The sequence below is a fragment of the Trachurus trachurus genome, assembly GCF_905171665.1.
Source record: "Trachurus trachurus genome assembly, chromosome: 24".
Taxonomy (NCBI): Eukaryota; Metazoa; Chordata; class Actinopteri; order Carangiformes; family Carangidae; genus Trachurus; species Trachurus trachurus.
Genome location: NC_139910.1, coordinates 753,506 through 778,964, shown reverse-complemented (window position 1 = coordinate 778,964; position 25,459 = coordinate 753,506). Strand labels below are relative to the sequence as shown.

Genomic DNA, 25,459 nt, shown 5'->3' with positions numbered 1-25,459 from the left:
TCAACTCTTGGTAACACTTTACAATAAGGGTCCCTTAATTAACATTAGTTAGTGCATTATTAAGCATTAGAACACGGCTCTCTTGAATACTCCATTCTGATTGGTCAATCACCAATATTCTGCGGTGTTTATTTCTCGATAGACCATCGCTGAGCGGGCCGTTGCTAGGGACTCCATAGCAACGGCTGACTCTGCATGTCCGGTCAAGGCCGCTGTTTTGCTGAGCCTCCTCCCGTTCGTGCATTTGAAGCCTTTGATAATCAATCAGTGGATCGATGGATTACCATACACGTTACCATGTGTTTTGTGTAGTCGTATCTGTCATAAACAAGAGATTATGGGGTGCGTTTGTGTCGCGGAGCTAGAGAGAGGAGAGGAGCTGTGACACGGTCAGAGGTTCTGATGCAAGTTTACTTTTCAGCCACGATGTGGAAATAAGGAGCCTCCACTCTCCCTCTAACAGGTTACAAGTCGTTTATCAACATCACAATTAGTCCGAAGCTGTTTAATGACGGTAAAAATGAAACATAGTAATTCCTGCATACTTTCTCTTTTCTGTGCTGCGCTGGTCAGAGCGGCGTCCCGAGCAACGGTCTAATTTTACATGAATAAACCCCTTCAGGTTGTATGGAACCCCTCCGCTTCGCGTCGGGGTTCCATACAACCTGTCGGGGTTTATTTCTCCATAACAACCTCCGAACTATACATTATCCCTTACATAACAACCTCCGAACTATACATTATCCCCCTACTTAATTAACTGTTTACAGATATATTAACAATCATTATTATGTATTACTTAGGATTAGGAAACACATTAATTAATGTAGCCTATTAGTAAGCAGTTAATTAATGTTTACTACTCAAAGTTAGTTAATGAGTTATTAAGTAATAATAAAAGTTGAATAATCATTATGTATGCATTACTCAGCATTAATTAAGACATTATATTAATGCTTAATAATGTACTAACTAATGTTAATTAAGGGACCCTTATTGTAAAGTGTTACCCAACTCTGGACTTGCTTCAAGTAAATAAACTTCTCGGTGCATGTTTGAGTCTCCATCTGACGCTGTCTGTGGCTTTGAGGGCTGGAAACAGCCTAAGCAGCAGAACTTACATCCGCTCCCATTCATCGTTGCCGTGGCGATGCGGGGACAGACACAACTACCGCAAAACAGGAGACATTAAACTGAAAACCTACAGATTCCTTCTGTTAGACCTAAAATGTTAGCCGAAGCAGAAGCAGGAAGTAACGTCACCATCTCAACTCGAAAAAGTCTCCATACAAATGAACGGGAGTCCAAGATTTATTTTGTGATCCGTTTGAATTGTGCCATGAGGAAAAACTCTGTCCTCTACCTGTTTAAAACATCACGTTTCATGAAGAGAAATCAGCAGTTTATCATAAAACAGCAACAGAAGAATGTATTTAGTGTAAAGACGCTCTAGGACTACAGATCTGGTGTCCCACTAAAAACACCTCACCAACTGACACGGGAAAGGAAAGTCGCCATGTGGTCGCCATGGTGACGTCACCTACGCCACCTGTAGTCTCTATGGTTACGGACTCTTCGGGAATTTCATTCTACAATAGTTTTACAACAAACTGCTGATTTCTCTTCATGAAACGTGATGTTTTAAACAGGTAGAGGACAGAGAGTTTTCTCATGGCGCAATTCAAACGGATCACGAAATAAAACTTTGACTCCCGTTCATTTGTATGGAGTTAGGCTCTCTATACAGCCCCCAGTTGAATTTGCCCGGAACTGTCCTTTAATGTGAGGTGGAGGTTACACCGCTGGTATCAGCCGGCTCCTCTGGCTGGAGGAAAACACTGTCTGGTGATTTACTCTGCTGCAGCCCAGACGGGAAGTTTCCATCGTTCTGAGGGAAACATCCAGGTTCTGACAGACTCAGGCCCAGTTCCAATCCGCCCCCTAAAGACTCATTAAAGCAGAAGTAAGTGATCCGGTGGTTTTGGCTAATGCTGCGTTCCAGGCAGGCTTTTGAAACCGTAAATTACAGCTTCAAGTCACAACTTACGACTTTGTAGCGTTCCAGGCAACCCACTCGTGTTTCTCCGACCTGTTTTACCGGTGAAAGTCACTATAACGGCCACTCGTAACTTCTGACCCGTGAACTCGTACCAGATTGAACTGGTACGACTTCACAGGTCGGAAAAACACGAGTTACGAGTTTCCTTGAACGCACTATAACGTCTTGTCAGCCGATGGAGTTAGCAGCCCCCGCCCTCGTCATGGATCTATTGGTCCTCGTCCCTACGTCACCACATTCAGGCGCATTCCCTGGGCTGCACACACAGAGAGGACTGCCCCTTTATGCCGTTCTCTCTCCTCATTGGATAAAGGTTGTAGGATACAAGGAAAGTTTTCTCCTGGGCTCAGAGCAGAGCAGAGTGACTGACAGACCCGTGTTTCAGACCAAACACTCTATAGAAGTGATTGCTGTCGGAAGATACAACTATTTAAGACTTAGATTAACACAAATATATCACTGACTTCTGCTTTAAAGCCCTGAACCCTCACTGACTGACCTGAGATCAGCTCTAAGTGACAGAGTGTGAGAGTGTGTGAGGGTCCAGATGCTGTAAACATGAATGGAACAGCACTTACCCACTCTCACCACACGTTACCTTGACAACAAAACGTTGTTGACTCAGATAATTTACCGTACTTTCAACACGCACAACGTGTGTGAGGGGGACGGACTCAAAACAAACTGTTCCTGGATCAGATCTGATCAAATCATCATCAATAATCACAAACTGCACGTTAATACTGACAGGAAACTTCTTCTTTTTTTTCTTTCTTTCTTTCTTTTTTTTGGTTGTTGCTCTTGTCCATTAACAATAAAGACACTAGCGGAGCTCTCTCTGTCCACGTGTGTTCATTTACTTTTTTTTAACACTTGCGTTCCGACGGCATCTCATGTGTTTGACTTCACAACGCTATGAACTGTGGGTAATTCCCCTACCCAAAGTCAGCATCGGTGCTGACTGACGGTAAGGAGGGGGGGGCAGTAAGGACTTGATGATCTGACAGTGGAACAGAACTCACACACTCACAGACTTCCCGTGAACTCTAAGTCAGTGAGTCCGTGAGGGGTCGGATTGGAACTGGACCTTAGTTTAAGTCTGGAAGGATTCAGCAACTCTCTGCAGTCTCTTCTACCCCCGAGCCTACATCTCCCATGATGCAACAGTTACTGCTCAGCTCCCGATTGGACACAGTCAGAAAACAAATATTCTGTGAAGTGACTTCCCCTCCTCCCTTTCCCTCCTCTTCCTCCTCCTCTTCCTCGTCTCTTTTCTCCTCCTCCTCTTCCTCCTCCTCCTCTTCCTCCTCCTCCTCCTCTGTTTCCTCCCCTCCACTCCGGCCTCTGATTGGCCGAGACCAGTGTAACTCCAGTTTTGACCTTTGATCTTCCTCCTCCGTATCAGTGCTGGTTTGGTTCAGTTCAGAGCGGGAACTCCTCGGACACACACACACACTACACACACCACACACACTCACACATACACACACACACAAACACACACACACACACACACACAAACACACACACACACACAAACACACACACACACCTCCACTCTGCAGCTGTGTCAGTAGTTTTCTGACCGTCTCTCAGGTGAGTCGCTGCTTCTCCTCTGTTTCATGTGTTTATGTTTGTAAATGTGTGTGTATGCATGTGTGTGTGTGTGTGTGTGTGTCTGTGTGTGTGTGCGTGTGCGTGTGTGTGTGTGCGGTCTAATCCAACTTATTTGACAACAGCTGTTCTCACTCAGAACCATAAAAACATGTTTATTGATCAGTAGTTTATTGATCCTTTGATCTGATCATTGGTTGAGTTTGATTCCCGTCTCCATGGCAACCAGGTCCCTGACTCGGTGTGTGTTGTTGTTGTTGGGAGACGACCACCTGTTGTTGTTGTTGTTGTTGTTGTTCACCGGTCCTCTCTCTCTCTCTCTCTCTCTCTCTCTCTCTCATACAGTCATGTTATCCTCGGTCGCCCGCTCGCTCCGTCTCACAGCCTCTGGTGGTTGCCAAGGAAGCAGGCGCTCCATAGCAACCGTCATCTCTGGCAACAAGACGTCCAAGTGAGTCTGAGGCTACTACTAGTACGTACTATATCTCCAGTATCTGACCAGTCTACATTGTGTCCTGTTTCCCACAATGCAACGCTCCCCTGACGTCTAACTGTAACCACAGACGGTTTAGAGTAGTGAAGTATCTTTGCTGTGTCCCATAACCGTGTTATATAGTTTAATAAAATAAAACTTACTGCAGACTGATGTGTTGATAGTAAAACATGTATTTCTTGATGTAAATGTGGTGGTTTGTGTCCGTAGGCTCCAGAGCCCCGAGGCAGCGCTGCTCTTCTGTCCAATACACACAGGAAGCTTCACTTTACATTCAGACTAACTAATGCTACTGATACAGCTGTTAGATTTCATCACTGAGACCAACATTTATCTCCTAGAAATAATGTAACCAGCCGGTGGTAAACCTCTAAAAACCTGCGGGTAAGTTAATTAGCGATGGTTTTCTCCCCCGGGATGAGGACGGAGGTTGGCCGGCCGAGCAGCTCTGCAGACCGGCTGCTGCCTCTGTGATGTCCCGGTCGCTGCAGAGCTTCACTTCTCTGAAAAACATCGGAGCAAACTTCTAAACAGCCGTCGTTTGGATCAACTGGCCGTAGATTTGGGATCTAAACAGTTACTTTCTCACATGAAAACATATTAAAACTTAATAAAGTTACATAATAACAGGCTAGAGCGGGAAATAAAACAGCTTTTTGCCTGTTTTACAGCTACCGGTGCTGTGAAATGCATTCTGGGAAACTTGTGTACAGTTACTGCGGTGTGAACGGTGTCGGTCCAATCAGAGTCCAAGACTGTGACATCACTGATCCTGTGACATCACTGATCCTGGTCTGTCTGCAGGTTGGTGAGAGAGCGACTGAAGGACGAAGTGGAGAAGATGAGCAGCCGGTTCCCGGGGTTCAGACCCAGTCTGGTGGTCCTGCAGGTGAGTCTGGTTCTACAGGGGACCAGGTCTAGAGGAGACCAGGTCTAGAGGACCAGGTTCTGTCCTTGATCAGTGTTTACTGCAGCTGCTGCTGCTCCCACCACCATGATAACAGGAGGAGATACAGGACAATTAAAGCCACTACAAACAGATTTAAGAACAGTTTTACCCTAAAGCACTGATTGCACTTAATGATGAGTAAGGCTGTGGATGGTTAAAGCAGAAGTAAGGTGAATGTTTGTGTTAATCTAAGTCTTAAATAGTTGTATCTTCCGACAGCAATCACTTCTATAGAGTGTTTGGTCTGAAACACGGGTCTGTCAGTCACTCTGCTCTGCTCTGAGCCCAGGAGAAAACTTTCCTTGTATCCTACAACCTTTATCCAATGAGGAGAGAGAACGGCATAAAGGGGCAGTCCTCTCTGTGTGTGCAGCCAAGGGATGCGCCTGAATGTGGTGACGTAGGGACGAGGACCAATAGATCCATGACGAGGGCGGGGGCTGCTAACTCCATCTGCTGACAGGAAGTTAGACAAAACCACCGGATCACTTACTTCTGCTTTAATGTGTGTTTTATGTTTTTATGAATTTTTGCACTGCAGGAGATGCACTTTCAATTTTGTTGTTGTGAAAATGACAATGACAATAAAAGTATTTATCTATCTAACGTCCTCCCTCACAACAACACTTAGACCCGACTGTAACTGTCCATTGTCTCCTGACGTCCTCTGTGTTTCAGGTGGGGGACAGAGACGACTCCAACCTGTACATCAGCACCAAGCTGAAGGCCGCTGCCCAGGTGAGGCTCACGAGTCTGAAACATGTTTTAGTGTTGTCATGGTAACAGGGTGTGTTACAGTGATGTCACCGTACCGTCCTGAATGTCTCTTTCTCCGTCTGCAGATCGGCATCGATGCGAAACACGTGCGGCTGCCGAGCTCAGCGACGCAGGACGAGGTCAGTGACCGGGCAACTCTTCAGCCTCGGAGGTGTCGCTGCCCGATTTGTGACCGCTACATACGGCAACTCCACTTGGACAAACTTAGTTGAATTGACTTAGGATCACTGCCCTACGTGCGTCGCCAGAGATGGTTTATCTTTTTTTTTAATTATTTTAAATACTTTATTAGTAATGTAAAATGAGGGTTGGTTGTGGTGGTCTGGATCTTGTTGCTCAGAAAACAGGAACACAGGCGACTTTTAGTGTTTACTCTCCTCTTTTCTCTCCTCATCACCATGACAACCACAAACAATCACAACTACCACAACACTCACTGAATAAACCAGTCTGCCGTGGCTGTCTTATGACGGACGTCCGCGGTTTTTTAAAATCATTTTCAGAGTACCGTATTTTAAATGTACAGAACTTCAAGCAGACTTCCGCTTGTACGCAAATCGGGCAGCGCCCTGATGAAGTTTGTCCAAGTGGAGTTGCCGTAGACAGCGGTCAAAGATGGCGGCCGGTAGTATTGTCACAAATCGGGTAGCGATGCAAATCGGTTAGTGACAGGAGGAAATTACCAGCTCTGACCACTTCCTGTTTCCTGCTTCCCGGTGTTCCCAGGTGCTGCAGAACATCCGGTTGGTCAACGAGAGCGCGGCGGTCCACGGTCTGATCGTCCAGCTGCCTCTGGACTCGGTCAACCCCATCAACACCGAGCTGGTCACCAACGCCGTGTCTCCTCTGAAGGACGTGGACGGGTGAGCTGACCTCTGACCTCGACCTCGACGTTACCGCCACCACGTCATCTCTTCACCATCTTGTGTGTGTGTGTGTGTGTGTGCGTGCGAGGCAGTCTGAGTTGTATCAATGCAGGGAAGTTGTCTCGTGGCGACCTGAGCGACTGTTTCATCCCCTGCACCCCCAACGGCTGCATGGAGCTCATCAGACAGACAGGTATTTGATTTACACAACCGGGGGTCAGCATCACGTCGCCACAACGACAGGAGTCCTAATCAATAACAGAAAATATCATTAAAAACGTGTGTTTGTCTTTGAAACCGTCCACAGTGGGAGAGAGCCCAAAAACACAATTTACACTCTACACACATGATTTTTTCCTAATTTGTAGATAAACTTGTTCTGTTTCTCACCATGTGCTCAAAATATCAGAGAAACTTACAGAATTTGAATTATCAGCCTCTAAGTACGGCCACATCTGTCTCTGCTCCTCATTGACTCCAATACAAAGATTTTCTGAGAGAAGCAGAACGGACCGATGTTTTAAAATCGCGAGTGTCTCCAAAATATTTACTGTAGAAACACCAAAATCACACCAAATCATTCAGAAAGTCCTTACAGAGATGATGGTCTGTGTTTTGTTCTGATAGGAGTTACCGTTTTGTCACAGTAAGCCTAAATGTGAGACCGGTGCAGAGGCAGAAAATCGCTCTTTTTCTCCACGTTTCTGTCTGCCTCAGCCTGGGGGGGCCCCTATCGCCGTGGTAACCACCTCAAGTTGCCGTGGTAACCTCTTTGATCCTCAGGCCAGAGCTCGTTAACTTCATAAACAATCCACCTGGCGCTCGTTTAAATGTTTATAAACACAGACACAGTTAACCTAATGTGGTTACAGCTCCTCCATATCAGAGCTTATAGAAAGATGATCATGTGTCTGATCAGCTCTGTCTTGACCTTAAGATCGTGGGTTTGATTCCCATGTTGACAGAGAAGGTAAAACCGGCCGTAGCTCCCGTGGTTATATTAAAATCTTCCCAGAGGAAATGTCCTAGTTCAAACACTGCTTGTTGTTCCATGACTTCCTGTTCCCGTGCAGGTGTTTCTGTGGCGGGGAAACACGCCGTTGTGATTGGTCGCAGTAAGATCGTCGGCGCTCCGATGCACGACCTGCTGCTGTGGAGCCACGCCACCGTGACCACCTGTCACTCAAAGACCGCTGACCTACCTGAGCAGGTGACCACGCCCACCTGGACACTGATGATGTCACAGCCTCCAATATTTGTACTTTGTTACCTCCCACCTCTGCTCCAAACCTTTTTTTTTCTTCTTTTTTTTTGAATTAGAGTCATTGTGAATTGGAGGTACAGTGTGGAAATGAAGGAGGAGGGGGTTACAAATAAAAGTGGAATAATGTCAGCAAGTTGAGTTACATAGTATCATGAAGGCAGGAGAAGACACAAAATAGGTACATTTCATATTAGACAAACACAGGTCTATTCAAAAACGTGGAAACAGAGAGAATAGTGCTATGGTCTTTATGGCTTTCTTATTTTCAGATTGACTAATTAGGTTGATGTATTGTTTGATTTTGTTTTTGAAACGGTGAGTGCAAAGTATTTGATTTGTAAATTTGCGGTTGTGAATATGAGCTTTGGCTAAAAATAATATCAATATTGGTTTAATTGGGAAGCCGAGACTGAAATCAAACAATACATTTTGATAGTCCAAAGCAAAGTTTTTGTCGAAATGTTGACGGATAAAAGTAGTTACATTTTTCCAAAAGGAGCAGATGAGGACATGACCAGAAAAGATGTTGAAAGTCTTCTAGAGCCTGTTTACAGAATGAGCAGAGTTCATTAATGTCTTTAATGAACTCTGGGGCGGCAGTGGCTCAGGTGGTAGAGCGGCTCGTCCAATGATCAGAGGGTTGGCGGTTCGAATCCCGCTCTGTCCCGGTTGTTGCCGTAGTGTCCTTGGGCAAGACACCTTACCCACCTTGCTCCTGATGGGTCGTGGTTAGCGCCTTGCATGGCAGCTTCCGCCGTCAGTGTGTGAATGTGTGTGTGAATGGGTGAATGTGATGTACTGTAAAGCGCTTTGGGTATCGTTCAGGTATAGTAAAAGCGCTATATAAATACAAGACCATTTACCATTTACCATTTTTTATACCTTTGCATGAATAAATTGGAAGGATAGATACCTCTGCTCCAAACCGAAGGAGCTGAGAAGACAGTGGTGACATCACAGAGTAGCAAGGCAACCTGTGTGATGATGCGTTTCCTGTGTGTGATGATGCGTTTCCTGTGTGATGATGCGTTTCCTGTGTGATGATGCGTTTCCTGTGTGTGATGATGCGTTTCCTGTCGTCAGGTGGGCCGGGCGGACATCCTGGTGGTGGGGGCCGGTCGGGCAGAGATGGTTAGAGGAGAGTGGGTGAAGGAGGGAGCGGTCGTCATCGACTGTGGCATCAACCACGTACCAGGTAGAGCTGCTGCACCGGGCCTCTGACCCCTGACCTCTGACCTCTAAACCTCTGACCTCTCACTGGAGCTGCAATTCAACTCCTTTTATTTGATGAAAAGGGACAATGTAGTACATGGATAGACGCTTTAAAATAAAATGTAAATGTACTCAATTCTAGCTGCCAAATTTCCATTGACAGTCCCCTATACTGAAATAGAAACAAGCAGGTTAAAGGAAAGAAACATAAGTTCACTGCAAAAACTCTAAATCTTACCAAGAATATTTGTCTTATTTCTAGTCAAAACAAATCAAATTATAGCCTACTTCAAATAAGACTCATCACATTAAAAAGCAGCTTGTTCTTAGACACTTTTTACTTCTTTCAAGCAGATTTTCACTTGAAATAAGTAGAAAAATCTGATAGTGGAGCAAGTTTTTCTTTCTTATTACAAGCACAAAAAACTTGCTTTCACTGGCAGATTTTTCTACTTATTTCAAGTGAAAATTAGTTTGAAACAAGTGAAAATGATCTAAAAACAAGTTAATTTTTAGGTGATGAGTCTTATTTTAAGTGGAAAGAGATTAGTTTTGACTAGAAATGAGACATTTTGACAAGAAATAAGACAAATATTCTTGGAAAGATTTAGAGTTTTTGCAGTGTGTAAGTACAGTATTTAAAAACATGGGGCAGGTACCCCCTTTTTTTTTTTTTTTTTAGAAAGAAAAACCAAAGAAAGTAATACAATCACATTACAACACAATACAGTCGTGGTTCGCAGTAGGCACAGGTGGTCGGTGGTGGGGGTTAACGTGCTAGAGTTAATGATTAATAGATTTGACCTCTGACCTCTGTGACAGATGAGACGAAGCCCAGCGGTAAACGAGTGGTCGGAGACGTCCACTACGCCTCGGCCAATCAGAGAGCAGGATTCATCACACCTGTTCCGGGAGGGGTGGGGCCGATGACGGTGGCCATGCTCATGGAGGTGTCAATAATTTAATAATATAACAATTTAATTTCTTTCTTTTTATTTATTCCAACCAAGGCAATTTCACAACTTGACAATATCGTGGCAAATCACAACATATAATATAATAATTTCATTTCATTAAAGGGATAGTTCACCCAATATTGAAATGTCCCTCATGATCTCCTCCCCCTCATGTGGACTACGGGCTGGGAGAAGTTTCAGAGTCCTCCGTGGCTTCTCTGAGTTACAGGGGGTCTCGGCGTAGCAGTGCATGTCCATATAACGGTTGCAAATGGATACCAACTGTCTTCGTGACAAAAAGACACACCAAAAAACATCCAGATACCTCCATGCTGTAATGTGCTTCCGCTACAAAACAAGCTTGAAATATAGACTTATTTAATTTTTTTCGGGACAATTTCTCATGTTGGGGCTTCAATACAAGAGGGACATTACATACGAGCAGCATGGAGGTATCTGGATGTTTTTTGGTGTGTCTTTTTGTTACGAAGACAGTTGGTATCCATTTGCAACCGTTATATGGACATGCACTGCTACGCCGAGACCCCCTGTAACTCAGAGAAGCCACGGAGGACTCTGAAACTTCTCCCAGCCCTTAGTCCACATGAGGGGGAGTAGTAGATAATGAGGGAAATTTCAATTTTGGGTGAACTATCCCTTTAATCAGTATTGATCCAACAGACACCCTTTCAGAATAAAAGCTCCATAGTTGTTGTGTCTGAAGTGTGTCAGGATGACGTCGCTGCCCCCTGGTGGCTCAGTCTGTTGTTGCTGTTATTGTTGTCGTGGTAACAGAGGTTGTCGTTGTCGTGGTAACAGAGGTTGTTGTTGCCGTGGTAACGGAGGTTTCCACTCTGTTGCAGAACACGGTGCTGAGCGCTCAGCGGTTCCTCCTCAGGTCCAGGTGAGGAGGAGGAGGAGGAGGAGAGACACCTGAGCTCCACCAGCAGGAAACAGGTGAGAAGATTTCTTTTTTCTTTTTTTTCCAACTTTATTTAAAGTTGTAGCAACAACAACATTTCAGTCTTTCCAGCTCACAGTCGTTACAACAGTAAAGTTACAAATATGACAGTATAACAAAGGTTAAGCAAAAGAAAAAAAATCAAGTTAACAATAAAGGAAAATACATTGTGGTGACAGACCTTGTATCCCATGAAAATTATAATTATAGTTATTATGACAGATTATTAGTTAAACATTTCTGAATGTATAATCAATAGAAAAAGACGACCACCGCACACTGATAAGCAGAGTCTTATCAGTGTGCGGTGGTCGTCTTTTTCTATTGATTTTACGCACTCCTGCTACCCACCTGCACCTGAGGAACTGTGGCTGTGCAGGGAGATTCGCTTTTCTTCAATTTCTGAATGTATGTTCATTATTGGTAGTATACATTTCTTGTTTGTAATTAAATTAAGAGACTTAAAATAATAATCAACTCCAATCAAAAACAACTTGAATGATGGTGAAGAATTCTGAAATTTGCATTTATGGATATGAAACTTCCCTAATAAAATATAAAGGTTTACTGTAGTACATAGTTTCTTTTCTTTGAAATCAAAATGTCCTTCCCCTCAGTGTTGATTTATATAGTTCTCAGTTCTTTCCAAAATGTTTTGCTATATGAACAACAACAACAAATATGTTACGTAGTAGCCTATTTTTAAATGTAATTCTCTAATTTATTCTTAGCATTGTAGAAACATTCTCTGATATGTTTATTAGTACATGTTTTACTCAGGATGTCAGTACCGGGAAACAGGTGAGAGGATCAGAGACTCAGCTGTGACGTTCTTCTCTTCCCTTTAGCTTCCTGTTCGATCGGCTGGATGAAGAAGAAGAGTCTCGGTGACCTTTGACCTCCACAGCCGCTCCGTCAGAGGTCACCGTTGCCGTGGAAACAGAGACCAGCATACATAAAGCGATGATCTGATCAGTGTATTGATTCCTGGCAGGAAACAGCCTACGACATGTGAGAAGTGACATCATCATGTGGCGTCGCCTGTCTGTCTGTCATGTGATCAATAAAGTTTTATCTCGTCTCCAGCTGTTGTTGAACATGTGGTTCATTTATTTAGACATTGATATTAGAATAAGAACGTAATTGATCAGTTTTCAGGTTGTTATTGTGATTAAACACGTCACTTTTATTTCAAATCGCTTCACAAAAACGTTCTGAGCCACAGACAGACACCGATCAGAGCCGATCAATATCGATTAGATATCATCATCATCATCACTCCTTTTTCTTTTAAATTAAAACAACAATAAAATAATCAGACACTTTACCCTGAGCTGTGACTGTCAGGTAAACAGAACCTTAGATCTACATCTGTTTGTTTGTTTGTTTGTTAACAACTTCTCGCTCTTTAAGCTCCAACTTCAAACAGCTTTTAACACTGACAGGAAACTATGAGGCGATCTGACAGTTCATTAAGCCCCGCCCCCCAGAGAGCGACTGTCCAATCACAGCAGAGGCTCCGATATAAAATATATAAGATCCAATGAGTCGTCTCTATTTCCCTGCTAGGAATGAATAAAGTATTCTCTATCTATCTATCTCTCTATGATGGAGTCAGGTGGGCGGAGCTCCGTGATGTCATCCTTCAGGTGGGCGTGGCTCCGTGATGTCATACGTCAGGTGGGCGTGGCTCTGTGATGTCATCCTTCAGGTGGGCGTGGCTCCGTGATGTCATACGTCAGGTGGGCGTGGCTCCGTGATGTCATACGTCAGGTGGGCGGAGCTCCGTGATGTCATACGTCAGGTAGGCGGAGCTCTGTGATGTCATACGTCAGGTGGGCGGAGCTCCGTGATGGTTAAAAATACATCGATCCGTCACCTAAGCAACAGCAGGTCGACCAATCAGAGCCACCGACGGGACTATTTTTTTGTTTTCTGTAACTGGATTTGACTTTTTAATGTTGTGATGTCATGATGACGATGTGGGGGCGGAGTTAATTCCCTACATGTTGAGTGTGAAGACTACGTTTCCCAGCATGCCTCTGCCTCTGCCCCCCCCCCCCCCCCCCCACATCAAACAGCTGCGTCCTGGTTGGTGGAAAAAGACATTTATTTACAAAATCTCACTGATCCATGAAAATCAGACGTTTATGTACAAAACATGAAACTTTTGCTGTTTGTTTGTTTTTACAGTGAAACACGGAGAGAAGACGACACGACTGCTCAACGACCTCAACGACCACACACTCATCAATCAATCGATCAATAATCAATAACACCTGGAGAAGAAATCATCAACAACAGAAAGCAACAAACAAAACCCCTGTGCTGAACTGAAAGGAGCTTCCACTCAGACTCATCGTCAGACGGCTGCGTTCCAACAGGTTGAGTCGCCCTCGGGTTGAACTCCGCCTTTATAGTTGAGAGGGACATCACTGTCTGCAGGTCTTTGTTATTATAATGAGGCGTTCACACCGGACGCGATAAACACGAATACAACCGTGTCTATCGCGTCATTCGCGCTTGTCGTGCTAGACGCTCCACCCGTTCATTTGAAAACCGGTCTCAACCTGCTCTCCTTCCATGTCGGTCGTGGCTGATATCACCACCGTTGCTGCTCTGTAGCTACTCGCTGTACAAGTCTCAGAAACACCGGGAAACCACCGCCGTCGTGTCTGGGTTCACTGTGTGTGTGTGTGTGTTCACTCTGTAGAAGAGGCAGCGGTGCCACACACAGCTCATATACAGCTTCTCCTTCATGTTGTTCTGAGTGTAAACAACCGTACAGAGAAGTGACGACGTCAGCTTGAACTCGTCGCTGATTGGACGTTACGGTGCGATGCCGCCTGAAAAGTTCAATATTTTCAACTTAATTCGCGCCGCTCCAGACGCTTCCTTTGCGCCGCCTCCGCCTGAATCACGTGTCATCGCACCATTTACATTGATTTACAATGTAGAGTTGCCGCTCCATTCGCGTCTATCGCGTTCAGCGTTAACGCCCCCTAAGAGGCCGTGCGGCGCTGCAGCTACGACATGTGGTCGACCTGTGATTGTCTGGGCTGTTACAGTGCGTTCACACCGGGCGCGAGTAAAGTATTCACCTCGCTCTACTCGCTCGAGTTTGCCCGCTGGAATATTTGTTTTTACTCGCGGCATTCGAGCGAATATTTCACGTGTTCACTTCAAGCGAAGTGAAGTGAACACGCGAAATTCGCCTGAACTTGCGCGAACAGGCGAAATTCGCGTGTTCGTTTCATTCGTGTCGCACCATTTGCATCATTCGCACCGCTGGCACAAATATGCATACATTCACGTCTTTACATTGACTTTGTATGTAATCTTATCGCGCAAAAAATTTGCCTTGCGCCCAGTGTGAACGCACTGTTAGTGAGTAAGGTGCGTTCAGTTGACCTCTTCCTTGAAAGCAAAGATATAAATAATCATCCAAACTGTGTCGCAGCGTGCCAAGCTCGTCCTCGATTGAACAGTAAAACAAAACCGGCAGTAGTTGTTCACTGTGACAGGAAGCGGTCTTATCTGTGACAGGATTTCTAGAGAACAGGGTCAGACAACATCAGTTTCTTCTTTCCACCTCCTTTCATTCAGGAGCTGCATTGTTATTCTTGTTTTCTTTTTTCGTTGAATGAAACAAATAAATAAACTAAACTAAACTTTCCCTTAAGGCCTGAGGGCGAGAGAGAGGGGGGAACTCAACCTGCTCTTGAGACGCAGCCCTGATGACCACACACACACACACACACACACACACACACACACACACACACACACACACACACACACACACACACACACACACACACACCTGCACAGGTACAGAACACTGCAAAAACTCAAAATCTTTCCAAGAATATTTGTCTTATTTCTTGTCAAAATGTCTCATTTCTAGTCAAAACTAATCTCTTTCCACTTAAAATAAGACTCATCACCTAAAAATCAACTTGTTTTTAGATCATTTTCACTTGTTTCAAACAAAATTTTACTTAAAATAAGTAGAAAAATCTGCCAGTGAAAGCAAGTTTTTTTTGTTTGTAATAAGAAAGAAAAACTTGATCCACTATCAGATTTTTCTACTTATTTCAAGTGAAAATCTGTTTGAAAGAAGTAAAAAGTGTCTAAAAACAAGCTGTGTGATGAGTCTTATTTAAGTAGAATGAGATTTGTTTTGACTAGAAATAAGACAAATATTCTTGGAAAGATTTAGAGTTTTTGCAGTGCACACACACACTCACACCTGCACAGGAACAGAACCACGACACAGAACAGACCCGGCGTGCTGTGCTCAGTCTGGCGCGTGACGTCGTTCGTTCATCCCTCCACGGGAACGCCGTCCACGCTCTCCTGGGAGACTTCAGAGTCCAGAGAGTAGCAGGAGCTGCCGTTGTCCTGCGTGTCTCTGTTGGCGTCCTCGGACAGCGCTGGGCCGCCAACTCCGCCGGCCGAAGCCCCGCCCCCTCCGGGCTCCGCGGCGCCCTCGCAGAAGTGGGCGGAGGCCTGGAAGAGCTGGCTGCAGAGGCGGTTGTAGCGGTGCAGCCGCGACGGCTTCCCCGTGTGGCTGTACATGTGTTCCTGCAGCTGGCTCTTGTGTGAGAAGCGCAGGCTGCAGACGGCGCAGGCGATCTTACGCTTACGGGAGGAGTGTAGTAGCACGGCGTTGGTGTTGGCGTTGGAGGGGGCGGGGCTGCGGGCGCCGCCGGCCCCTCCCCCTCCCCCTCCCCCTCCTCCTCCTCCTCCGCGACTCCGCCGCAGCTCGGCCGCCAGCTGGTTGGCCAGCGCCTGGCTCTGCCGCAGCGCCTCCTCCAGACACCCGGCGTCCTCCGGCCCCTCGCCGTCCAGCATGTTCACTTTGGGGGAATTTAGGAGAAATCTACCCACAAAACAGACAAAATGAAGTAAAATAAAAACCTTAAAGGGATACGCCAACTTTTTTTTTCGTGTCTTGCCTCACTCCCGAGTCCATGACCAGCAGATAGACACCATCCTTTCCGACTGCCTTGAAGGCACCATCACAACAGCTTTTTTTTTTTTTCACATAACATAGCATATGTTGACATTATGCATTATACAGAGAGATAGAGGTGGACAAAGCAGACAGGGGGATAATGAGAACAATGACAGTACAAATAATGACATTAAAAATAAATAAAAATAAGCATTGCCAGATTTTGAGGAATCCATTTACCTAGTGAATGAATGAATGAATGAATGAATGAATGAATGAATGAATGAATGAATGAATGAATGAATATTTTATTTTCGTGTCATGCCACCACTGTGGCCCATCCCATATGGGATTACAAGACACAATAACAAATACAAAAAAACAAAAGTATAGTAAGTAGTAGTTCTTAAAGAGACTTTAGGTGGAGGCAGGCTAACACTACCTATACACTTCCAGCGTTTGAGCTAAGCTAATTAGTGACTTTAGGTGGAGGCAGGCTAACACTTCCTGGTGAGACAGATGATGACGTCATCTCACCTGCATCCAGATGTCCTCAGCGCCTCCTCCAGACAGCCGGCGTCCTCGGGCCCCTCTCCGTCCAGCGCGTGGCTGAACAGATGCTCCCTCAGGCCCTCGGGCGAGGAGCAGCGCTCGCCGCAGCGTGGACACGTCAGCGCCGGCGCCCGGTCCTTGAACAGCAGACTCTGGCTGGGAGACCCCGCCCCCCCCGCGGGCTCCTCCCCCTCGCCGTCCTCCCCCTCCTCCTCCACCTCAAATCAAATCAAAACAAACTGATTAGAGTAGTAGAGCTACATAAACTTCATCCCAGAACACACCTCCATCCTGACCACTTCTCCAGCCTCAGGTGGCTCAGAGTGGAGGAGATAGGAACTTCATTTGTGATAAGTAACAGTTTACAGTTAAATGGAATAAATATAAATAAATTCAGATGTTACAAGAGAGAAAAGGCACACGCATACATTTACAGCAAGATGTTTAGATTAGGTGTCTAGTAGTAGTGTGGAATGTACCCTGAGAAATGTGTTTCTTGTCAGACACTGTATCTATGTTTAAGTTAGCTTGGTCAAGAGGTTAAATGTCAGAAGGTTTAGGTTAGATTCTGTTTTTAGATCCTGTCTTTGTCATCTTGGACAGACATATCCCTCTGTGGGAGAAGGTGGAGTTTTAGAAAACGTATATAAGGTTAGAGCTTTAGGCCAAGAGAGAGAGATCTCATATTGGACCAGAGATGCTCCACGATTCGGCATTTTTGTACACTGTTCTTCTTCTTGTAATAAACTCTTTTTGAATGCAAGAAAAGACGTGTCGGCGGTGATCCCTTCTCTTCATCAACACATCAATATACCACAGTTCAATAAAGTTTTCAATTCAATTCAGTTTCAATCACCTGCTCCTGCTTGATGCGAGCCGAGACGTCCGAGTCGTCTCCGGACGCCACGGAGCAGACGCTGCGCAGCGCCGAGGCCTGGCGGTCCGACGGGACCGCGTGGCCCCCCCGGCCCCCCCGGTCCTCCGAGGCGCTGCGCGACGCCGCCGTCGTCTTGGCGCCGCCCGGCCCGTCCTTGTTGGCGAGCTGCGAGGAGATCTGGATGCCGTACAGGTTGGACATGCGGACGACGTCGGCGGCGGCGGCGGGGTCGGCCGCGGCCTCGTCCGGCTTGCGGCACAGCTGGTAGGCGTGGAGGAACTTGATGCCGTCCTGCAGGCGGCCCTGGTCCACCGGCTGCTTGGGACACAGACCCGTGTACATGATGTGCAGCAGGTAGCTGAACACGTCCGGCTGGATGTCCGTCGGCTGGATCTTGATGCACTCACTGGGGACAGACACAGGACGGGGTCATCCCTAAGTTCCCCACTTTGTATGGGACCGGGGAATATAGGACCCTTTTTGGGAAAAACGGGGAACGCTTTTCCCCAAAAGGACCCGGGGAACATGCTGTTTTTGGTCCCGTACCTGGAAGTGGAGTTGTGACTTGGCAGATTTTTTGCCTATTTCTGAGTGAGAAGTTGAGTTGTGACTTTGAGTGAGAAGTGTAATTGTCCCATTGGTTGGGTTTAGGCAATGAAGAAAGGAGTTGGTTAAGTTTAGTAAAAAGACCAGGTAGAGGCTAGACAGGCCAGATAGAGAGAGAGAGTCCATCGACCAGCAACAACTGGGAACAGAGGACCCTTTTTGGTAAAAACTGGGAACATAGGACCCTTTTTGGTAAAAACGGGGAACATGGGACCCTTTTTGGTAAAAACAGGGAACATAGGGCCCTTTTGGGTAAAAACAGGGGAACATAGGGCCCTTTTTGGTAAAAACAGGGGAACATAGGACCCTTTTTGGTAAAAACTGGGAACATAGGGCCCTTTTGGGTAAAAACAGGGGAACATAGGACCCTTTTTGGTAAAAACAGGGGAACATAGGGCCCTTACTGGTAAACACAGGGAACATAGGGCCCTTACTGGTAAACACAGGGAACATAGGGCCCTTACTGGTAAAAACAGGGAACATAGGGCCCTTTTTGGTAAAAACTGGGAACCTTTTTGGTAAAAACTGGGAACATAGGACCCTTTTTGGTAAAAACAGGGGAACATAGGGCCCTTTTTGGTAAAAACGGGGAACATAGGGCCCTTTTTGGTAAAAACAGGGGAACATAGGACCCTTTTTGGTAAAAACGGGGAACATAGGACCCTTTTTGGTAAAAACAGGGGAACATAGGACCCTTTTTGGTAAAAACAGGGGAACATAGGACCCTTTTTGGTAAAAACAGGGGAACATAGGGCCCTTTTTTGGAAAAACGGTGAACATAGGACCCTTTTTGGTAAAAACAGGGGAACATAGGACCCTTTTTGGTAAAAACAGGGGAACATAGGGCCCTTTTTTGGAAAAACGGTGAACATAGGACCCTTTTTGGTAAAAACAGGGGAACATAGGACCCTTTTTGGTAAAAACAGGGGAACATAGGACCCTTTTTGGTAAAAACAGGGGAACATAGGGCCCTTACTGGTAAACACAGGGAACATAGGGCCCTTACTGGTAAACACAGGGAACATAGGGCCCTTACTGGTAAAAACAGGGAACATAGGGCCCTTTTTGGTAAAAACTGGGAACCTTTTTGGTAAAAACTGGGAACATAGGACCCTTTTTGGTAAAAACGGGGAACATAGGGCCCTTTTTGGTAAAAACAGGGGAACATAGGACCCTTTTTGGTAAAAACGGGGAACATAGGACCCTTTTTGGTAAAAACAGGGGAACATAGGACCCTTTTTGGTAAAAACAGGGGAACATAGGACCCTTTTTGGTAAAAACAGGGGAACATAGGGCCCTTTTTTGGAAAAACGGTGAACATAGGACCCTTTTTGGTAAAAACAGGGGAACATAGGACCCTTTTTGGTAAAAACAGGGGAACATAGGGCCCTTTTTTGGAAAAACGGTGAACATAGGACCCTTTTTGGTAAAAACTGGGAACATAGGACCCTTTTTGGTAAAAACAGGGGAACATAGTCCTTTTTGGTAAAAACAGGGGAACATAGGACCCTTTTTTGGAAAAACGGTGAACATAGGACCCTTTTTGGTAAAAACGGGGAACATAGGACCCTTTTTTGTAAAAACTGGGAACATAGGACCCTTTTTGGTAAAAACAGGGGAACATAGTCCTTTTTGGTAAAAACAGGGGAACATAGGACCCTTTTTTGGAAAAACGGTGAACATAGGACCCTTTTTGGGAAAAATGGGGAACATAGGACCCTTTTTTGTAAAAACTGGGAACATAGGACCCTTTTTGGTAAAAACTGGGAACATGGGACCCTTTTTCAGAAAAAGGACTGACCTGGACTGATGTGGACTGACCTGGTCTGGTGGATGAAGATCATCTTGAAGTAGTTGGAGAAGGCGGCGAGGACGGCGCGGTGGGCTTTGAAGTAGACGTTTCCGATGGCGACGGTGCAGTCGCACAGGAAGCCGAACTCTCTCTGCACGTTGAGCTGCTGCAGCAGGAAGAGGCTGTGAGACGACACCTCCATGACACACCTGTCACACACCTGGAGGGGGGGGGCGACAGCAGCAACAGAGTTATACAAGAACTTAAAGGGATATACCAACATTTTTTTTCGTGTCTTGCCTCACTCCCGAGTCCATGACCAGCAGATAGACACCATCCTTTCCACTGTGTGTGCAATAACAAGGGAGATAGAGCCGTATCGCCGTAATTAGCTTAGCTCAAACACTGGAAGTGTATAGGTAGTGTTAGCCTGCCTCCACCTAAAGTCGCTAGTTAGCTTAGCTCAAACACTGGAAGTGTATGGGTAGTGTTAGCCTGCCTCCACCTAAAGTCGCTAGTTAGCTTAGCTCAAACACTGGAAGTGTATAGGTAGTCTTAGCCTGCCTCCACCTAAAGTCGCTAGTTAGCTTAGCTCAAACACTGGAAGTGTATAGGTAGTGTTAGCCTGCCTCCACCTAAAGTCGCCAATTAGCTTAGCTCAAACGCTGGAAGTGTTTAGATAGTGTTTCTATCACTTTATCCACATTTCAAACATGTTTAGGTGAGAAAGTAGCCGTTTAGATCAGCAGTGTGTCGTTAATTTGTCTAAATACCAGCTGTTTACAATTTTGTTGGGATGAATCGGCGCTACTCAAGCTAGCTGTTGTGACCAATGCTTTCACAAAATAAAACACCCGTTGCCCTTTATAGATTTGTTTAGCAGTGCGGTTGCATATCTGAACGTATTCTTGATGTTGCATTCAGGTGAAATGGGGCAGACGTCAGACAACAGACGCTGCATGTAACAAGCGTCTATGTAAACAAGTGGTCCACCAGCACGAGGCAAAACAACATGTTGTCATGGTGATGTGGTATTGTTTTAGTAAAATGACATCCGGTTGGTTTGCCGACGGCCGTCTGCCTGACTGCACCTGAATGCAACACCGGTGCCTCCGTCCTTCCTCACACTACACAGTGGTGACGGTTTTAACAGGCCGTTTCCGTGGTTACCTACGGTCACGATGCAACATGGCCGCCTCGGTTCGGTGCGTCGCCCACTTATGTATTTGTAACGACTTGTAACAACTCATTCTAAGGAACCAGAAAGCTTTCATTTGTAGCAGCTGTGATTCACCTTCAGTCAAATACAGATTTATTAGGGCTGACCCGATTATCATATTTTGGTAATCGAAGCTTCGCGGACATAAAATCGATTTTAATCGAAGCTTCGACGGCCGGTGGGGTGCACGACCGTAGCGGAAATAATGAAAGTAATGGCAAACAAACACAGCATATCTCCAAAATCAGGCAGGTTTCCAGGATGCCAAGTCGCCTACTCATTTTATGTAACAATCGCCGATGAGAACCGGTGTCAAAAAGGAAAAAAGGAAGAAAAAAAAAACAATTGATCACGGACTTAAAGATCGATTTCCATGGCAACGAACGAAGCTTCGATTTTTTTGGGTCAGCCCTAATATTTATGAAAGCAATGTTTGATTTTTGATAATAAAAAGCCAAATAAGTTACATACTGGGACTTTAAACATCTGGTCTGGATGTTTAAAAGACATAAACATCCCATAATAATCAGATGAATCCAGTGTGACCTATCAGCTTCAGTCTGACACACAGTCACATTAACACTCAGGATCTGGATCAGACTGGTCCAGTCCACCTGGGATCAAAGTAAAGATGGATCATTGATTATTGATTATGGGAATTTAAATTCTGGGCCCAGATTTTTTATTTATTTATTTCTCTAAGGAACAACAAAACAAAAAACACACTTTTCATTCATCTGTCAATCATCCCGACGACTGGTCCGCGATGACGTCACTACGGCAGAGCCCCGCCCACCTCCCACCTGACCTCCTCAGGTGTAATGATGACGATGATGTCACACCTTGACCCCTGACCTCACTGAAGGTCACCTGTCCTGCACGTGGGTGGGCAGCACCTGACACACACACACACCTACACACACACACACACACACACACACACATATGGTAGGCGGGGGGAGGTGGTGTCGGTTCCGTCACACCGTTTCTGACCCAAAACGCCCCACACACGCGCACACACACATACACACACCGGACATCCACGTCACGCGACCAAACAAACACACAACGAATGAGGCGCGTGCACGTCGTCGTGGTGTCGCGCGCGCCGGGCTGCAGCCTCCTCCATCCTCTCTCTCTCCTCCACATCCACATCCACACGCACGTCCTCATCCCACCGCCGCCGCCGCGCGTGCACGCCCCTCCCTCCACACCCCTCTGTCCTGTGTGTGTATGTCTGTGTGTGTGTGTGTGTGTGCGCCGTGCACGCGCCTCGCCGTGCCCGTGCGGCGCCGTTAATCAGCCTCTTACCGCAGAAACGTGCAGATTGTCTCCGGAGCTGGAGCAGATTTGTTGCTGCAGAGCTGATCTCGCTGCAGCCGCGTCACATCTCGCGAGAGGTGGGGGTCAAAGGGGCTGCTCACGTGATCCCCGACCGTGTTACCTATATGTAATCAATAATCAATAATCACAACGGTCAGAATTATTTTATTAAAAGGGTTTGAGACACTACAGGTGAAGAGGGTAAAAATACAGGAAAAACTAACACATATCACCATGAAACTTCCCAAGTTCATCACTCACATTAAGACAAATATCTTTTGTATTACAAGTTTTGTCAAATTTTATGTTTAAATATGTAAATGAAGCAATATCTAATTAAATATGCGCTAATTTGCATATATTTCCGGAGCAGAAATCTGAACAATGGATAATAAAGCTACTTTCAAAATTCTAGTTTTATTTTGGAGTTTGGACAGTTTTTGGAGGCTACATCGCTGTTCAGGAGAGAGAGCTTTACGATGACACCTGACATGACATGGCTCAGACTAACTCCTGGAGAGTTTAGGAGAAATCTACCGACGAAAAATGAAGATAAAGAGAAAATAAAAACCTGGATTTTCATGCACTGATCAATCTCAAAATTGATCAGTGCATGAACAGTGTTTTTGCCTGTAGTGTCTCTCATGTGATATTCAATTCAATTCAATTCAATACTTTATTTCGGACACAGCAGCAGTCCATAGAACAATAAAAAACACACATACACAGAACAGACAGATATTCCAAAATAACACATATTTACATACAAGCTAAAACGCCGATGCCTCCAGAGCCTTGAGGTGAACCTGACCCTACTCAGGTTTACCAGCGTAGAGATGATGCTGTTTGTTGGTTCAGATATTCTACACATACAGCTGAACATGTAGACACAGCAGCTCTCACAAACATCTGGCTCACGCTGCTTCCTCTAGGAACGCTGAGCAGCTTCCTCAGGACATCACTATGCCACCTTGTAAAATGTAAACTATTATTATTATTATCTAGGCACAGGATGACGTCACAGCTGCTCGTGCTCATGTGACGATCAATAATCTGGTACCAATCATGACTCTTCATCATCTTCATCCTCATCATCATCTGGTTTGTATGTCCCGCCCTCTGGTGAGACAGATGATGACGTCATGAAACCACCTGAGCTCACCTGCATCCAGATGTTCAGCACGATGAATTAAACAGTTTGTTTAAACTCTCCTGTTCAAGGAAGGAAGGAAGGAATTAAGGACAAAGGGAAAGATGGGAGGAAAGAAGGAAGGGGAAAAGGAATAAAAAGATAGAAGGAGGGAACAGATTGGGTCAATGGGGTCAAAAAGGAAGGAAGAAGACAAAGGGAAAGAAGGAAGGAAGTAAGGAAAGGAGGGGAAAGGGATTGTGGAAAAAGGAAGAAAAGACAGATGGAGAGAGGGAACAGATTGGGTCAATTGGATCAAAACAGGAAGGAAGAAGAAGTAAGGACGAAGGGAAAGAAGGAAGGAAGGCAGGAAGGACAAAGGGAAAGATGGGAGGAGAGAAGGAAGGGAAAAAGGAAGGAAAGATAGAGGGTGGGAGGGAACAGATTGGGCCAATTGGGTCAAAAAGGAAGGAAGGAAGGAAGGAAGGAAGGAAGGAAGGAAGGAAGGAAGGAAGGAAGGAAGGGAGGAAGGAAGGAGGGGAGGAAGGAAGGAAGGAAGGAAGGAAGGAAGGAAGGAAGGAAGGAAGGAAGGGGAAAAGGAAGGAAAGAAAGATGGAGGGAAGGGAGGGGAAAAGGAAGGATGGAGGGAGGGAACAGATTGGCCCAGAGGGAAGGGAAACAGTTTATTTAAAACAAACACGTCGGTTTTTACATCTGAACACAAAATATAAACTAACTAAACTAAAACTAAAACTAAACAGAGTGAGACGTCGCTGCTTCGTGCCTGGTCTCTAGAAACCATCTCAGAGTGAGACTTCTCCTCTTCCTCCTCTCTGCTGGAGGAGACAGTTGGCACGCGGCCTCGATTCACCCCGTCAAGTTAGACTGAAAATACATCACGTCACATTTCCGCTTACGGTTTTCAAAATAAAGGTCAGAACTTCAGTCAGTTAGGTGTTTAAAGCAGAAGTGAGTGATCCGGTGGTTTTGGCTAATGCTGCGTTCCAGGCAGGCTTTTGAAATCAAATTACAGCTTCAAGTCACAACTTACGACTTTGTAGCGTTCCAGGCAACCCACTCGTGTTTCTCTGACCTGTTTTACCGGTGAAAGTCACTATAACGGCCACTCGTAAGAAAAATACGAGTTTCCTTGAACGCACCATAACAGTCCTCGTCCCTACGTCACCACATTCACGGCGTCCCTTGGCTGCACACACAGAGAGGACTGCCCCTTTATGCCGTTCTCTCTCCTCATTGGATAAAAACTGTAGGATACAAGGAATGTTTTCTCCTGGGCTCAGAGCAGAGCAGAGTGACTGACAGACCCGTGTTTCAGACCAAACACTCTATGTAAGTGATTGCTGTCGGAAGATACAACTATTTAAGACTTATATTAACACAAATATATCACTTACTTCTGCTTTAAGGTTTTAGACTTTTTCTACCTGGAAACAACAACTTCTTCTCTGATTGGCTGCTCTCACTTATTTTTCTTTGGGGCTTTTTTGCCTTAAATTGATATTTAGCTGAGAGTGGGGCAATGACATGCAGCAAAGGGCCACCTGATTCGGGATTCAAACCGGGGCGGGCTGCAGAGAGGTCTATACTCTGTATACAGGCTGATTACACTTTTAATTCATCAGTCCCTCAGTTTAAATGTATCAACTTAAGAATGTGAAGGATTTTTCTTTTACTGTGATTTGATTTGCACATATGGACAGAAATGAGTATGTCATTGTATCTGTTCTTGTTTACATGTTTAATAAAGAAAGTTTTTTAAAAAAGCTGGAAAAAAAAACTTTAGGTAACACTTTACTTGACGCCTATCTCTATATAACGCATTATAACCA

General features: G+C 45.4%; 2 protein-coding genes across 2 annotated transcripts; one reads left to right on the top strand and one right to left on the bottom strand.

The window, feature by feature from the left end:
• Window positions 1-3,517: 3,517 nt before the first annotated feature.
• On the top strand, window positions 3,518-12,236 carry LOC311007592 (C-1-tetrahydrofolate synthase, cytoplasmic-like). Its single transcript, XM_084000839.1, has 12 exons — window positions 3,518-3,655; window positions 4,019-4,124; window positions 4,971-5,055; window positions 5,794-5,853; window positions 5,958-6,011; window positions 6,619-6,755; window positions 6,851-6,951; window positions 7,832-7,968; window positions 9,106-9,217; window positions 10,057-10,184; window positions 11,054-11,147; window positions 12,000-12,236. The coding sequence occupies exons 2-11, from the start codon at window positions 4,021-4,023 to the stop codon at window positions 11,096-11,098; spliced, it is 963 nt and encodes a 320-aa protein (XP_083856965.1). The 5' UTR covers window positions 3,518-3,655; window positions 4,019-4,020; the 3' UTR covers window positions 11,099-11,147; window positions 12,000-12,236.
• Window positions 12,237-15,477: 3,241 nt separating this feature from the next.
• Window positions 15,478-20,140, bottom strand: zbtb25 (zinc finger and BTB domain containing 25; the record flags this gene model as incomplete). Its single annotated transcript, XM_084000145.1, has 4 exons — window positions 15,478-16,013; window positions 16,683-16,875; window positions 17,520-17,946; window positions 19,968-20,140. The coding sequence occupies 4 exons, from the start codon at window positions 20,138-20,140 to the stop codon at window positions 15,478-15,480; spliced, it is 1,329 nt and encodes a 442-aa protein (XP_083856271.1).
• Between the last annotated feature and the right edge of the window lie 5,319 nt (window positions 20,141-25,459).